This window comes from Acomys russatus, chromosome X, assembly GCF_903995435.1.
Source record: "Acomys russatus chromosome X, mAcoRus1.1, whole genome shotgun sequence".
Taxonomy (NCBI): domain Eukaryota; kingdom Metazoa; phylum Chordata; class Mammalia; order Rodentia; family Muridae; genus Acomys; species Acomys russatus.
In genome coordinates this window covers 59,380,138-59,394,759 of record NC_067169.1, presented here as the reverse complement: position 1 = coordinate 59,394,759, position 14,622 = coordinate 59,380,138, and the positions used below count along the sequence as shown (strand labels likewise).

Here is a 14,622-nt window from a genome sequence, read left to right as displayed (position 1 = left end):
CTAAAGTTTAATGGTAGAATTTCAGTTCTGATAGTTGAATCTGTCTCTATAAAATGCATTATCATGGAGTAACAAACTTTGTTCATGTATACTCTTAGAGATAATGACCAAGTGGCAATTCCGGCAATTCCCAAGCTCTTTTGATTTCAAACAAACTATCTCTAGAATATTTTCTCAGGATTTTTTTAAATGAGGAAGAGATTATATATATATATATATATATATATATATATATATATATATATATATATATATATGTAAGAGAAATATCAACTGGTACAATGATTCATGGTTCAATGTGTACTTTATTGGCAAAAATTTAAATCTACAAATCCAATGAAATTAAACAGAAAGGTATCATTTATAACAATTCAAAATTTAAGTGTCTAATACTCTGCATCAAATTAAAACATGACATGTATACAAATATGATGTCATAATTGCTGAGTGCTTACTAAAAGCCATAGTAGAAGAATAATTAGCAATTAATAGAACCTTTTAAATGTGAGCATAAATGTTAGTAGTACTTGAAGACACTTGCTCAAGTTGATTCACTAAAATCATATGCCAGTAGAAAATGAATCCATACAAATGATATATTTTTATTAACTAATGAAGACTACTCTACCAGTTCTACTTATAAAATTTACAGATGAACCACAGCATATAATATATCAAAAATCATAGGTTATATTTTATTCTATAGATGATTTAAATATAAGTCTTTATTCTATATTAGGTTCTGCTATAAATTGAAAGTTCACAGAGGCCTTGCCCATAATGTCTCCATTCCATTGGACTAAGACTAATTCTCAGGAGACTTTAAAAACAAACAGAAATAGTTAAATAATAATTATATGTGACTTAAATAATACTATATGCAACCCTTTGAATTATCCTGCAGTCCAGAATTCACCATCTATGGATGCAATTATCCCATAGCCATTGGAAGTCTTTTTGTTCAGACTGAGAATATGATCATTAGTTGTATTTATTCCAATACAACAGCCTACATTTTGAAATATTTTCATAAATCTCTTGCTCAAGTGACAATTTCTTTGTGTGGAAAGGATATGTGACATGGAACATGAGACTATAAAATAGCTGATTTTAAATATGTAGCTGTTTATATTCATGCCTTGGAATGTGCCTGCATTCCAACTGGTGTTGATTCAACTGTTCAGAGACAAGAGGGGAAAATTCTGTATTCTTTCCTTCATATTCGTAAGCTTTTAGAGAGGAATGACTCATCACTACCCTTGTGCATTAGCTTTAGTTAATTGGATATTTTGAATAAATCAAATGATTCAAACTTAACTACTCATAAAAAGAAAAGTCCTATGATAAATTGGCTTAACTTTGGAAAGACTGGAAATTAAATAATAGCACCAGAGAATTTGAGATCCCTCTTACCCTTGTAAGTAGTTGTGATGTTTTTCAGAACTCAGAGCCAAACATTTTGTCTCTTCATTGAGATGGCAAATTTGAGATTCCCCAAAGTTTCCTTAGAAATGATTTTTCTTAACTCTTACTTTGCAGCACCCCTTTGCCAATAGCATTCATTTGGCAATGCCATGTTATACATGTGTACTGATAGTAAATAACCCTCTGAGTACTTAGCTACATTCCAAGTCTCAAATTGTTTTTTGTCCAGTACCCTGCAGAAATGTGACCAGATTTTACTGTTCTCTCTTGGCATTTCATCTTTTTTATTTCCTAAACATCTCAAGATGTTGGCCAATGAAATGAAACATAATTCCTGACATACATACAAAGGGAGTTCCAAAAGCAGCAAACATGAAAGACCATCCATATTTTATATCAATGAGGACATTTTCTGGAACACACTTGTTGCTCCTTTCTATAGATATATATTTTGGAAAATCAACAGCATATTCTTTCCATAGTACGAACAGGCTGAGGATCAGGCTGAACAGGGCTCCTGTAAAAGAAAAGAATAGATAAATGTAAGGCAGCTCTTGGATTCCAAGAACAGGGTTCCAAACTCTGGTCCACTGTTCCAACTGTCCTCCAGTGGAGGTCTGCTAGATAGTAGGAGTGTACAAGATTGCTTTCAAGGATGGCAGAGCCCAGCACAATCTGAGATCCAGGTGCACAGTGTTTGCAAGGCCAACAACACTCCATATTGCAGACTCTGAAATGTCAGTGTCAGATCATGTTTCACCAGAGAAAGGAGAGGATCCTGGCTCACAGACATCACAGCACCAACCTCAGACCTCCCAAGTACTCCTGATAACCTAAGAATGACTCCAGATACCAGAGACATGCAAATCAAGCCTACAGTGCATAGCTCTATTAGCCTCCTTGAGAAGACCGGAAGGACCTCAGGACCACACAGGTTAGAAAGCCACATCATAATTCCCTGCCTATACATCCAACTGAGACACAACCAGCAGAGAGGAACTGTAGGCTACTTGAGGATATCCAGCCACATCTCACAACCTATGGCACACACCTGCCTCCACATACCTGAAAAGCTCAGAAGGCTCCAGGAACAACAAACCAATTGCAAGAACAACTACATGTGGAAATCCTGGGGGTGGAAAATTTACGGAAGAGAACAGGGACCACAGAGGTAAGCATCATCAACAGAATAGATAAGATAAAGGACAGGATCTCAGACACAGAAGATATAATCGAAGTAATCAATGCATCTGTCAAAGAAAATATTAAATAAAACAGTTCCTGACAAGAAGCATACAAGAAATCAAGGACACCATGAAAACACAAAATCTATGAATAATAGGGATAGAAGAAAGGGGATTCCCAGCTCTGAGGTCCAGAAAATATGCTCAACAAAATCATAGAAGAAAATTTCCCCAACCTAAAGAGATGCCTTTAAATAAACAAGAGGCTTACAGAACATGAAATAGATTAGACCAGAAAAGAAAATCTTCCTGCTACATAATAATCAAGATGATAAATATATAGAACAAAAAAAATTAAAAACTGCAAAGGAAAACTGCAAGTAACATATAAAAGCAGACCTATCAGAATCACACATGACTTCTCAACAAAGACTATAAAAGCCAGAAGGGTCTGGGGAAATGTCATGCAGTCCTTCAGAGACCACAGTTGCCTATACAGACTAGTATACCCAGAAACACTTTCAAGGAAGAAAACAAGATATTCCATGAAAAAACAAATTTAAACAATATCTGTGCACAAGCTCATCTCTACAGAAGATACTAGAAGAAAAACTCCAAATCGTGGAGGTTAACTACACCCCAAAAAACACAAGTTATAAATAACTTCATTACAGTAAAACCAAAAGAAGACAGGCCCAAAAACACACTACCACCACCAACATAATAATAAAAGGAACTAATAATCATTGGTCATTAATATCTATCAACATCAATGGACTCAACTTTGCAAAAAAAAAGATACAGGCTATAGTAATGGAGGCATAAACAGGATCAAACATTCTGCTGCATACAAGAAACACAGCTCAGCAACAGAGATAAACATTATCTCAGGCTGGAAAAGGTTTTCAAAACAAACAGACCCAAGAAGCAAATTGGAGTAGCCATTGTAATTTCTAATAAAATAACTTTCAAGCAAAATTAATCAGAAGAGATGGAGAAGGACACTTCATTCTGATCAAAGAAAAAATCCATTAAGAGGAAATCTAATTCCTGAACATCAATGCATCAAATACAAGGGCATCCACATTTGTAAAAGAAACATTATTATAGCTTAAATCACTCATTAATGCCCACATATTAATAGATGGAGACATCAACAGCCCACTCTCACCAATGGATAGATCATCAAGACAGGAACTAAATCCAAAAATAATGAAACCAGTACATTTCATGAATCAAATGGATCTAATAAATGTCTACAGAACTTTTCACCCAAACATGAAAGAATATACTTTCTTCATAGCATCACACAAAATGTTCTCCAAAATTGATGATATACTTGGTCACAAAACAAACCTCAACTGATACAAGAAAAATAAATTAAACAATTGTACTTTATCAGATCTTCATGAATTAAAGCTGGACTTCAACAACAACAGAATGAAAAAAAAAAGGCCTACACATTCATGGAAACTGAAAAATTCCCAAATCCATGGCTACTTGGCCAGGGAAGAAATAAAGAAATAAAGGATTTCTAAAATTTAATGAAAATAGGGTTATAACACACCCAAACTCTGAGACACCATGACAGCAGTGCTAAGAGGAAAGTCTATAGCACTTAGTGCTTTCATAAAGAAACTGGAGATTCCCATAATGACAACTTAACAGCTCACTAGAAAGCTATAGAAAAAAGATGGAACCACAGTAAAGGGGAGCAGACAGGAATAAATAAGCAGATATGGCTGAAATCAATAATTTAGAAAAAAAGAGAACAATGCCAAGAATCAATGAAACCAAGAACTTCTTCTTTGACAAAATCAACAAGATAGACAAACCCATAGCCAAACTAACTAAAAGTCATAGAGACATTATCTAAATCAATAGAATCAGAAACAAAAGTGGGATATAACAAGAGACAATGAGGAAATCCAAAAATCATTAGCTCTTACTTCAAAAGACTATACTCCACACAACTAGAATTTCTAAATGAAATTGATTGTTTTCTTAATAGATTACAGATACCAAAGTTAAATCAAGATCAGCTAAACAAGTTAAATAGTCCTATAACCCCTGAGGTAAGAGAAGCAGTCATTAAAAGTCTCCCATCAAAAAAGAAAATGCCCAGGGCCAGATGGTTTCAGCACAGAATTCTACCAGACATTCAAAGAAGGGTTAATACCAATACTCCTCAAACTATCCCACAAAATAGAGACAGAAGGAACATTATCAGACTCATCATATAAGGCCATAGTCATCCTGATACCTAAACCACACAAAGATCCAACAAAGAAAAAGAATTTCAGACCAATTTCCCTTGTAAGCATTGATGCAAAAAGTACTTCAGAAGACACTTGCAAACTGAACCTAATATCAAACACCATGATCAAGTATGATTCATGCCAGGCATACAGGATGGTTCAATATACAAGAATCCATTGATGTAGTATACCATATAAACAAAATTAAAGAAAAAAGCCACATTGATCATCCCACTAGATGACAAAAAGCCTTTGACAAAATCCAACAGCCCTTCAGGTTAACAGTTTTGTAAAGATCAGGGACACAAGGCACATACCTAAATATAATAAAGATAATATACAGCAAGCTTATAGCCAGCATCAAATTAAATGAAGATAAACTTAAAGCAATCTCACTGAAATTAGGGACTATACAAAGCTGCCTATTCTCATTGTATATCTTGAAGTCCTAGACAGAGCAGTAAGACACCTAATGGAGTTTGGGGGGGATACAAAGTGGAAAGGAAGAAGTCAAATTATAGCTATTCTCAGTTAATATGATAGTATACATAAGTGATGCCAAAATTCCACCAGTGAACTCATATGTCTGATAAATCTCTTCAGCAAAGTGGCTGAACACAATAGTGATTTTCAAAAATCAGTAGCCCTTTTATATGCAAACCACAAATGGGGTGAGAACAAAATTAGGAAACCACACCATTCACCAAAATTAGGAAACCACACCATTCACAATAGCCACAAATAATTTAAACTATCTTGGTGTTGCTGTAACCAATCATGTGAAAGACCTGTGTGACAAGAACTTCAAGTCTCTGAAGAAAGAAATTGAAGAAGATATCAGAATATGGAAAGATATTCCATGTCCATGGATCAGTAGGATCAGTAGGTCTGAAGTTCTCTTTTCTTGTTGGGTCTTTGTGGCATTTAGCTATCAAGGTGACTGTTGCCTTACAGAATGAGTTTGATAATGTTTTTTCTGTTCCTGTTTTGTTGAATAATTGAAGAGTATTGGTATTAGCTCTTCTTTAAAGGTCTAGTAGAATTCTGCACTAAATCTTTTTTGACTGGGAGATTTTTGATTTCAGATTCTACTTCACAAGGAGATATAGAACTATTTAATTTGTTCACTTGATCTTGACTCAATTTTGGTAATTGTTAGCTATCATGAAAATTGTCCATTTCATTTGGACTTTCAAATTATATGGAATATAGGCATTTAAACTAAGACCTAATGATTCTTTGGATTTCCTTGTTGTCTGTTGTCATGTCTCCTGTTTCATTTCTTTTCTGTTGATTTGAATATTCTCCCTCTTCCTTTTAGGTACTTTGACTAAGGGTTTGTCTATCTCATTCACTTTTTCAAAGAACCAGCTCTTGTTTTTGATGATTCTTTAAATGTTCTCTTTGTTTCTAATTTATTAATATCATCCTTGAGTTTATTTCCATCCATCTATTCCTCTTGGCTGTATCTGCTTCTTTTTGTTCTAGAGCTTTAGGGGTGCTATTAAGTTGATAGTCTGTGATCTCTCCACTAAATAGTATACAGAGCATGAAGAAATTGAGTGCTATTAACATTACAATAAAAAGAATGCTATCTGAACTCATGAGATTTTTGGAAAATATTTACAAAATTAAATAAAGTATAAAGAGAGACAGGATGTTTAACTGACTGACTGGGATATGATGCATACTAATCAATCCACCAATGACATTAGTCTTCACTATCATAATTAAGTACACCAAAAAATATAAGTACACATTCAGTTAATCAAGTGTATAAGGTAATATGAGACCCTGTAGTTTAGAGGTAGTTTTGATACAAACCTAAGAAACACCAAAAAAATTGTATAATTCTACCTCTGACCAATTCCCTTGTTTTTCCAAACATTGGAGACATACATGATTGTTTGGCTACATCACAGTTCTTGATAGCATTTCTTTGATAATATCAGAATAAAGTGATAAAAATAATACATTTAATTTCTTATTAATATTAACTCATGTGTCTTATTTAGTATTACATTGATATTTCTCAGTTTATCTAAAACTTTAAATCCATGAGAAGTAAAGGCCTTTCTTCTCATGTAGTAATTGAAGATGCTAAGGGCAGGAGAGATAGCCCAGTGGTTAAAAGTACAACCTGCTTCTATAGAGGACTTGAATTGAGTTCCCAACACCCACATCAAATAGCTCACAACTCCATATTAACTACACTTCCAGGACATCGATGTTCTGGAGCCTTTTTAGGAAACAGAATAGGTTTTAGGAAGATGGGATAGGAAACGTCGAACAAGAGTGTTGCAGGTATTGGTGTGAGGAAAATATGTTGCATACATGTATGAAAATATGATAAGTAAACCCATCATTCTGTGTAAGTAGTGTGCACTAGGGAAAATCTAGCATATAGTAACAATTTACATAATTCTATCACATTAAATTTTACATTGCATCCTATGAAAATACTTAGATAGGGCAGAACTCATGATCTTGGTTATACAGTAAGTGCAAATCTTGTAATAATTCATATTTAAATGAATTAAATGTCCCGAAGTTTTATGACATTCCATCATAAATTCCTTGCTTCATGGAACTTCTTAATCATTTCCATCATAAGCATTTTGCATTTACCAAAATTCCTCTAATAAGAAATTTGATTTTTTTCATAGTGTATTGTCAGAAGAAAGTATATGCATATTAAAGTCCAGAAATAAAATGTTAAATGCTATTGTCCTAAAACAAATATATTAATTATCACATTGGCTGTTAGTTTAAATTAAATGTAAGGAATAAGCAATTCATATTTAAAAAGTTTTGTACTTAAAGTACTAATTAATTGGCCTTAAATTGCAGTATTCATAAATTAAAAGCCACATATTCTTCAGGAAATAAAATACATTGATAAGAATGTAATTAAACCTTTATTGCTGATGTAACTTTAAATTAAATTAATTGGATGGGAAGTGAATCTCATTAAGCATCCTTCTCACAATTAGTTCATGTTTTATTAACATGCTGTACTAACCTGAATATACTTAAATGAAAGAGTAGTCCTTTGGGGCACATGACAAATAGATGGCATTAAAATGGTTTGGGAATTTAGGAAGACACTGTATTTCTCTAGTGTTTAGACAGTACTTTAAGAAAAAATTCAATTTTTGCATTATAGATTCATTTATGTGTTATGGAAATTGACAGCTCTTGGGTGAATCCTGAAAGTGTGGGAAGAAATCAAAAGACTTCCTCCAATATTGTTGAGACCACAATTACTTATCAAATGTTGAAATAATGAATACATTTTGTTAACAGCAGAAGTTTCTTGTCCATGATATCATCACCATCATTGTGTGTTTGTGTAGTGTTTTCTTCAAATGGTTCAGAATGTTAATAGGAGGGATATATCATATATAGTCTATGTAGAATATATGTATATATTCTATATATATAATGCTGAGAAGATGTATTTCAGGAAATGGTTATTTGATTGCTAAGGCGAGATGAGGTTCATTTGTCATTTTAAAAGCCCAAGGAAAATGTCCTTCAAAAAAGCACAACAAAGAACAGTAAAAAAACTATATCACTTCCCACACCCAGCTCACAACACAGTTTGTACAGTTGCTGTTCCTTCAGCTCCATGAAGAAACACACACATTCTGACCCTTGCAGAATGCCCAGCTAAACTATACTGATTCTTAACTAAGTAAAATGTAATGCACATTTTAATAGTTACAATCGTGCTAATCTGCTATGCTACATTTAAAATTATAAAACTAGCACACTGCTTAAACTACATGCTAAGATACTAGAGGAAGGTTTTTTTTTAATGTAATTAAAATATGCAATCATTGACTAAGTTTCTTACAAAGGAAAATTTCCTTGAATGAGACTAATCTAGATGTATGAGATCTTACAACTGACTTGCAGGAGCATCACAGAGTCATCTACTGATTCAGCCACATACTGGCATGCCTATGGAGGGATACCACATGGCAAGAACCCAATAGTAGTTGATATCGCTGAGAGTGATCACTATTCAAGATCCAGAAATAAAATGGGAATGTCATACAATTAAAAGGAAATCAATTATGTAAAAATGAAAGAGAACACTGAAAGTCAAATAATATGCCAGTACTAATTGGCCCTTAGGTTGGAGACCTATGGGACGTTGTGCAGAGCATTCTCGTAGCACTGAAAATAAAGAAAACTGAATTGTGCAGTGATCAAATTAACTGTATGGAAACCAAAAACATTATGTTAGTTATAGGAACCAAGAAAAATGAGTTGACAGGAATGAATGACAAAAATATTGATTATTATGTACTAAATAGTATTCACATTGGAGTAACAATTACTAGTGTTCTCATGTACAGTAGGCAGCCTATTAATAGTAATTGTGAACTATAAAAATTGTACATGAAAGATTTTGAATACTTTTGCCACAAAAGAAGGGATAAATTCATTAGAAGACAGATATGTTTAAACTGATTAATATACATATATCTTATTTATATATCTACATTTTATGAGATAAAAAATAAATTTAAACAAGTTTGTGGGTGTAACAATTTGATAGCATGTAACTAACATATATATGTTTATAGATAGATAAATAGATAGATATAGATATATTAGTTACAACATGTATAAATATTTTCCCAATATATATGTTGATATTTCAGTTTCTTAACTGTTCCTTTTGCTATAAAACATAAATAAATCAGTTTTTTAAACGGCAAAATGTCTGAAATTTTCCAAGTTGTCAGAAAAATGTTTATTCCAAAGTACAAATGAATGAATAGGTTCAGTTTCACTGCTAATCAGGTTAGCATCACAAATTACATAAATAAAAAACCCTATTACAATTGTCTACAAAAGAAAACACATTAAAATGCCTAAATGAGTAGAGAATGGATTTATGCAGTTGTTTAGAATGAAAATTATTGAGGTCATCATTTAGAAAACCGTGGAATCCATAAAATACTAAAATAGAACTATGGCCCAGGAATCCCTATTATAAGTATATTTTTAAAAAGTAATCAAGTCTATATCTCCTAGAGATTCTAGCACTCCTATTTTCACAGGATCCTTTTTACAACAGCAAAAAGACCAGAACTACTTTAGTACATACCCTAAATAAAAGTGTGTATGCCCATACTATGCTATTTTTATTACTATAGCTCTGTGGTATAACTTAAAATAAGGGATGATGATGCCTTCAATAATATCTTGTTTTCTTAAATATATTTTAATTGAAATAGGATTATGTCATTTTCCTTCCTCCCTTCTCTCCCTTTCTTTTCTCTAATACAAGGTAATCAGCTTGGTTAAAAACGGTTGGATAGCTGCACATGGCAGTACACACGTTTAATTCTAGCACCTTGGAGGCAGAAGCAGGCAGATCTTTCTGAATCCAAGGACAGCCTATTCTACTTAATGAGTTCCAGGACATCTGGAACTACAAAGTGAAATTTGGTCTTGAGAAAAACAAACAAACAACAAAAATAATTGGTTGGCTCTAGATATGTAAGGTTTTTTCTAGGCTCTCTGTTACTTTGTGCCTTTTTACCAATAACACAGTAGTTTGATTGCTATAAATCATTTCTGGTCATGGTATTTTATCACAGCAACAGGAAACTAACTAAAATACTACATTTTGTGAATTTAGCAGTCAGTTTCCTAACATAACAGGACCCATTGTGCCCATTATACTCACATTGACACTGTTGCATAGAAAATTTTTTTATTTTTTTTTATAGTCATAGAAACTAAAGTTCAGAGAGAACTGGTAGCTCTCTTAACATTACACAACTATCATAAAGAGAAAACATGATTTAAATACAGTACCCACTTAGCTTAGAAGATGGCATCAGACACCCTGGACCTGGAGTGACCGTTGGTTTGAGAGCCACATACATAGTAAGAACTGAACCCAGGTCCTCTGCAAGTTTCTCAGTGTGGCATCCTCAAGCATAATTTTTTCTTGATTATCATCCCTTTTCCCCCCTTTAACCCTTCCATCCCAAGTTGATTGTTTTCCACTCTCACGTCAAGGTCTATTACATCTCTTGCCTGAGTGACTCCTTTTCCTCCAGCTCATTGTTCTGTTCTTTTTTTTTTTTAATTATTTTATATATTTATGCACTTTACATCCCTCAATTCCTCCAAGATCCTCCCAATTTTCCACTCAAATCCATACCCTTTCTGAGAAGACAGATATTTTAGCCTGATTTTAAAACCACACAGCCTATACATCTATCAAAAGATCATATTGCTCTACTCATCTGAATATTTGTGTATTTATTAAAACAATTTTTATAACCAATGATTTTGCAAGTCTGCTTTTTATAATCTGATATAAAAATGTACTCATGGCTTGAAATCAGTAGTGATTTAGAAAAGCTTTATTTTTTCCTACATGATAATTGTAGTCTTGCTTATCATAGCTGGAGAAAAGAGTAAACTACATGGCTTAGTGTAGAACGTGTCCTGAGTATTCTACTGTTTATGCATTTTTTCACAATCAGCTCTGAAGCAAGGCATATTAAGCTTTTCTTTACTGCATTACTTTTAGATTTAAACGTTAATGTTCATATGTGAAAAGAGGAGACAGGAAATGAAGTCTATGCAAGTAGGTAGGTATATAGTTTCTCTTGGGACAGGAATTACAGAAGTTTCTAAATGACCAGTGTTCTCTATCATCTCTATGTCAATTTAGATTATCAGTACCTCATGATACCATCGGATTAAATGTTTGTGGTTGAGTACCAACTATATAAACAGCAGTTCCACTACTAAGATTTGATGGCCAAGCTTCATTTCACATTGATTAGAGTAAGAAACCCTTAAGGAATTAAAGCACTACACCTTCAGGTGTGTCTATGAGGGCATTTCCAGAATGGATTAATTAAAAGAGCAAGATCAGCATTGAATATGGGGAGCACTATGAAGTGAGCTGGGGTTTTTGAGTAAATAAAAATTGGTGAAAAGGTTGAAAAACAGCAGAATGCCAGAATTTCCCTATCTCTGCTTCCAGATTTACTCAGATGTGACTCAGCAGACTCAAGCTCCTACTTCCATACTTTCTTTACCCATCATAACAATCTGAACTCAGATCATGAACCAAATCAGTTTCTACTTACAACATCCTTTCTGTGAGGAAATTAGACCCAACAATGAGAAAGTTATTAACATGTGGGTACATATTCAAAACAAAATATCAAAGGAGTACTTACTTCTCAATAGTATTTGGGCACTATTCATACCATTCAAAACATGGAAGCAACTAAAGTATTTGACCTGTTGAATAGATAGAAAATGTTATGTGTGTGTGTTTGTGTACATATATATATATATAATGAGAACATTTTCAGTCATCAAAATTATAAAACCCTATCAAATGCAGCATAGATAGAACTAAAGATAATTATTGAAAAGGAAACAATTGAGATACAGAATAACAAATAACTGTGTAATGTCAATGGCACATATCTAAAATGTTCTTATAGAAGCACTGTTGTTCCCTTAGTCACAATTTTGTTTCCCACATCAGTTAGTTGTAGTCACTCACTGCCTCTCTGGAAATGCCCTCATAGACACATCTAACGGTGTACTGAATTAATTCCTTAAGTGTTTATGACTCTAATCAATGTAAAATTAAGATCTGCTGTCAAACCTCAGCAGGGGAACCACTGTGTACATACATAGTTGTTACATTTAGAATTTTTAATAAGTATCCATACTGTTTTCCATAAAGCTTGTACTAACTTGCATTTCCACCAATATGTACAAGTGTTCCTTTTATTCACATCTTGTTATCTTTTGCTGTTTTGGTAATATCCATTCTTCCTCAGATATGATAATAATTCACTTTGGTTTTCACTAAATAGTCCTTAAATAATTATGATGGTAACCATCTTCTCATGGAACTATAATACATTTAGTTAATTTTATTTAAAAATAGTCTTTTTTTTTTTAGTTAGCTACCAGTTGTTTTTCTGATGAATAGTTTTTTCTATTTTCTCCCATCCTGTATATTGTCATTGCATTTTGTTGACTGTATTCTTGCCTGTACAGGGACATTTCAGTTTGGTGTAGTCCTTCATCTGATTCGTGCTTTTCTTCCCTGTAATTGAGAGATATCCAGAAACACATGTCCAATTTAATTTTCAGAGCATTTTTCTCTGTTTTATTGTAGTAGTTTCATAGTGACCAGTCTTACATGTGAAACTATGGTTAAATTAGTGTTGAATTTTTAGATTCAGGTGAGATAGCAGTCTGTTTCAAGTCTGCACATGTATATAAACATTTATCAGCATCACTTATTGGAAAGACTGTCATTGTACTACTTCTGTTGAAAATGAGGTCGTTATGCATAAATTATATTTCTTCAAAGTTTATTTTTTTGGTCTGTTTCATTGCTATGTTTCTGCATTGATGCCCCTGTCATGTTGTGTTCAGTACCTTAGCTTTATAGTGCATTTAGAAGACAGACGCTGATAGACCTTCTGATTTGTACTATTATTGGCTTAAGGTAGCCTTGACTCTTGGTAATGTTTATAGTTCCATATAAATTTTAGGATTGCTTTCTCTTTTTCATCAAAGACTATCATTGGCATTGAACTTATAGCTTGTTTGTTTGTTTAAACTGCTTTTAAAAATATCAATTCTGAGGCTGGAGAGGTGGCTCGGTGGTTAAAATTTGGTATTTCTCTTGCATGGGACCTGGGGTTTATTTCGTTTGTTTGTTTGCTTGCTTTTTTAAATTTTAATTCTGGTACCCAACAATTACCTCTGGTGAGTCACTATTTTGTAACTGTTGTAGATGAGGTTGTGCTATGCTTTCTATTTCATATACTCTTCTTTTAACCATACAGAAAGACCTTTCATGCATCGTGGCAATGCAATATTATGAAATTATCCCTTACGTTCTAAGACACTGGAAATACGCTAGACCACAAAGCCAGAGTTAATAATGTACCTTGAGGTCACTTAAGAAGTCTCTTATCCTACCGTGCTATACAGCACTCACGTGATGTTTAACCTGCTTTCAAGATAGCAATGTAACAATTGACATTATTTGCCTCAGATCTTCCATGTAATCAGTTTTTACAATAGTTGTAATCTTAAATTATGTACTCTCCCAAGCTCCTGATCTAAGAACAATATGCGTGTGTTATTTGCTGAAAGCAGAAAATAAGAGGTTGAAAGTAGTCTTCTAAAATGCATATTCACAATACAGGTTGAACACATTGTTTATGGATATTGCTTGATATAGGGACAGACTCACAAGACAAATTCAGACTCATACAACAGACAGAGAAGTGAACACACAGGTAAAATGAAGAAAAGAACTCAAATCTGGACTATTTCTTAGTTAATGACTCAAGGCAAGAGTGTCTTTATGCTTTTCCTTAATGTGACACTAATGTATTATTGGTTGTTTGAAGTTGTTCATTTTTGTGTTCAATCCACATAAAGCATATTTATTTATACATTGTTTTTATGAAAGTTTTAATATAATATAAATGATCATATTGCCATGATAGTAATAATTTAGTATTAGTGTATATACACAACACGCACAATGTTTTGAGTTCCATCCTGAGCTCTGTTAAATAACAATCATGATGACTAATAATTATGGTACTGAAATAAGATCATGTCCTTGGAAAAGATGACAATTTGATTGGTTCTTTTTAAAAATATGAATGCTTTTAATTTCTTTTTTGACCAATTGTTTCATCTAAGACTTCCAAAGC

At 33.2% G+C, this 14,622-nt stretch overlaps 1 protein-coding gene across 1 annotated transcript in view; it reads right to left on the bottom strand.

Moving 5' to 3' along the window:
• Positions 1-1,253: 1,253 nt before the first annotated feature.
• Positions 1,254-14,622, bottom strand: part of LOC127185616 (transmembrane protein 182-like) — an 86,629-nt gene continuing 73,260 nt past the window's right edge. The window contains exon 5 of the mRNA XM_051142059.1: positions 1,254-1,942. Coding sequence (XP_050998016.1) covers positions 1,710-1,942 — 233 coding nt within the window. The 3' untranslated portion in view covers positions 1,254-1,709. The remainder of the gene's footprint in view (positions 1,943-14,622) is intronic.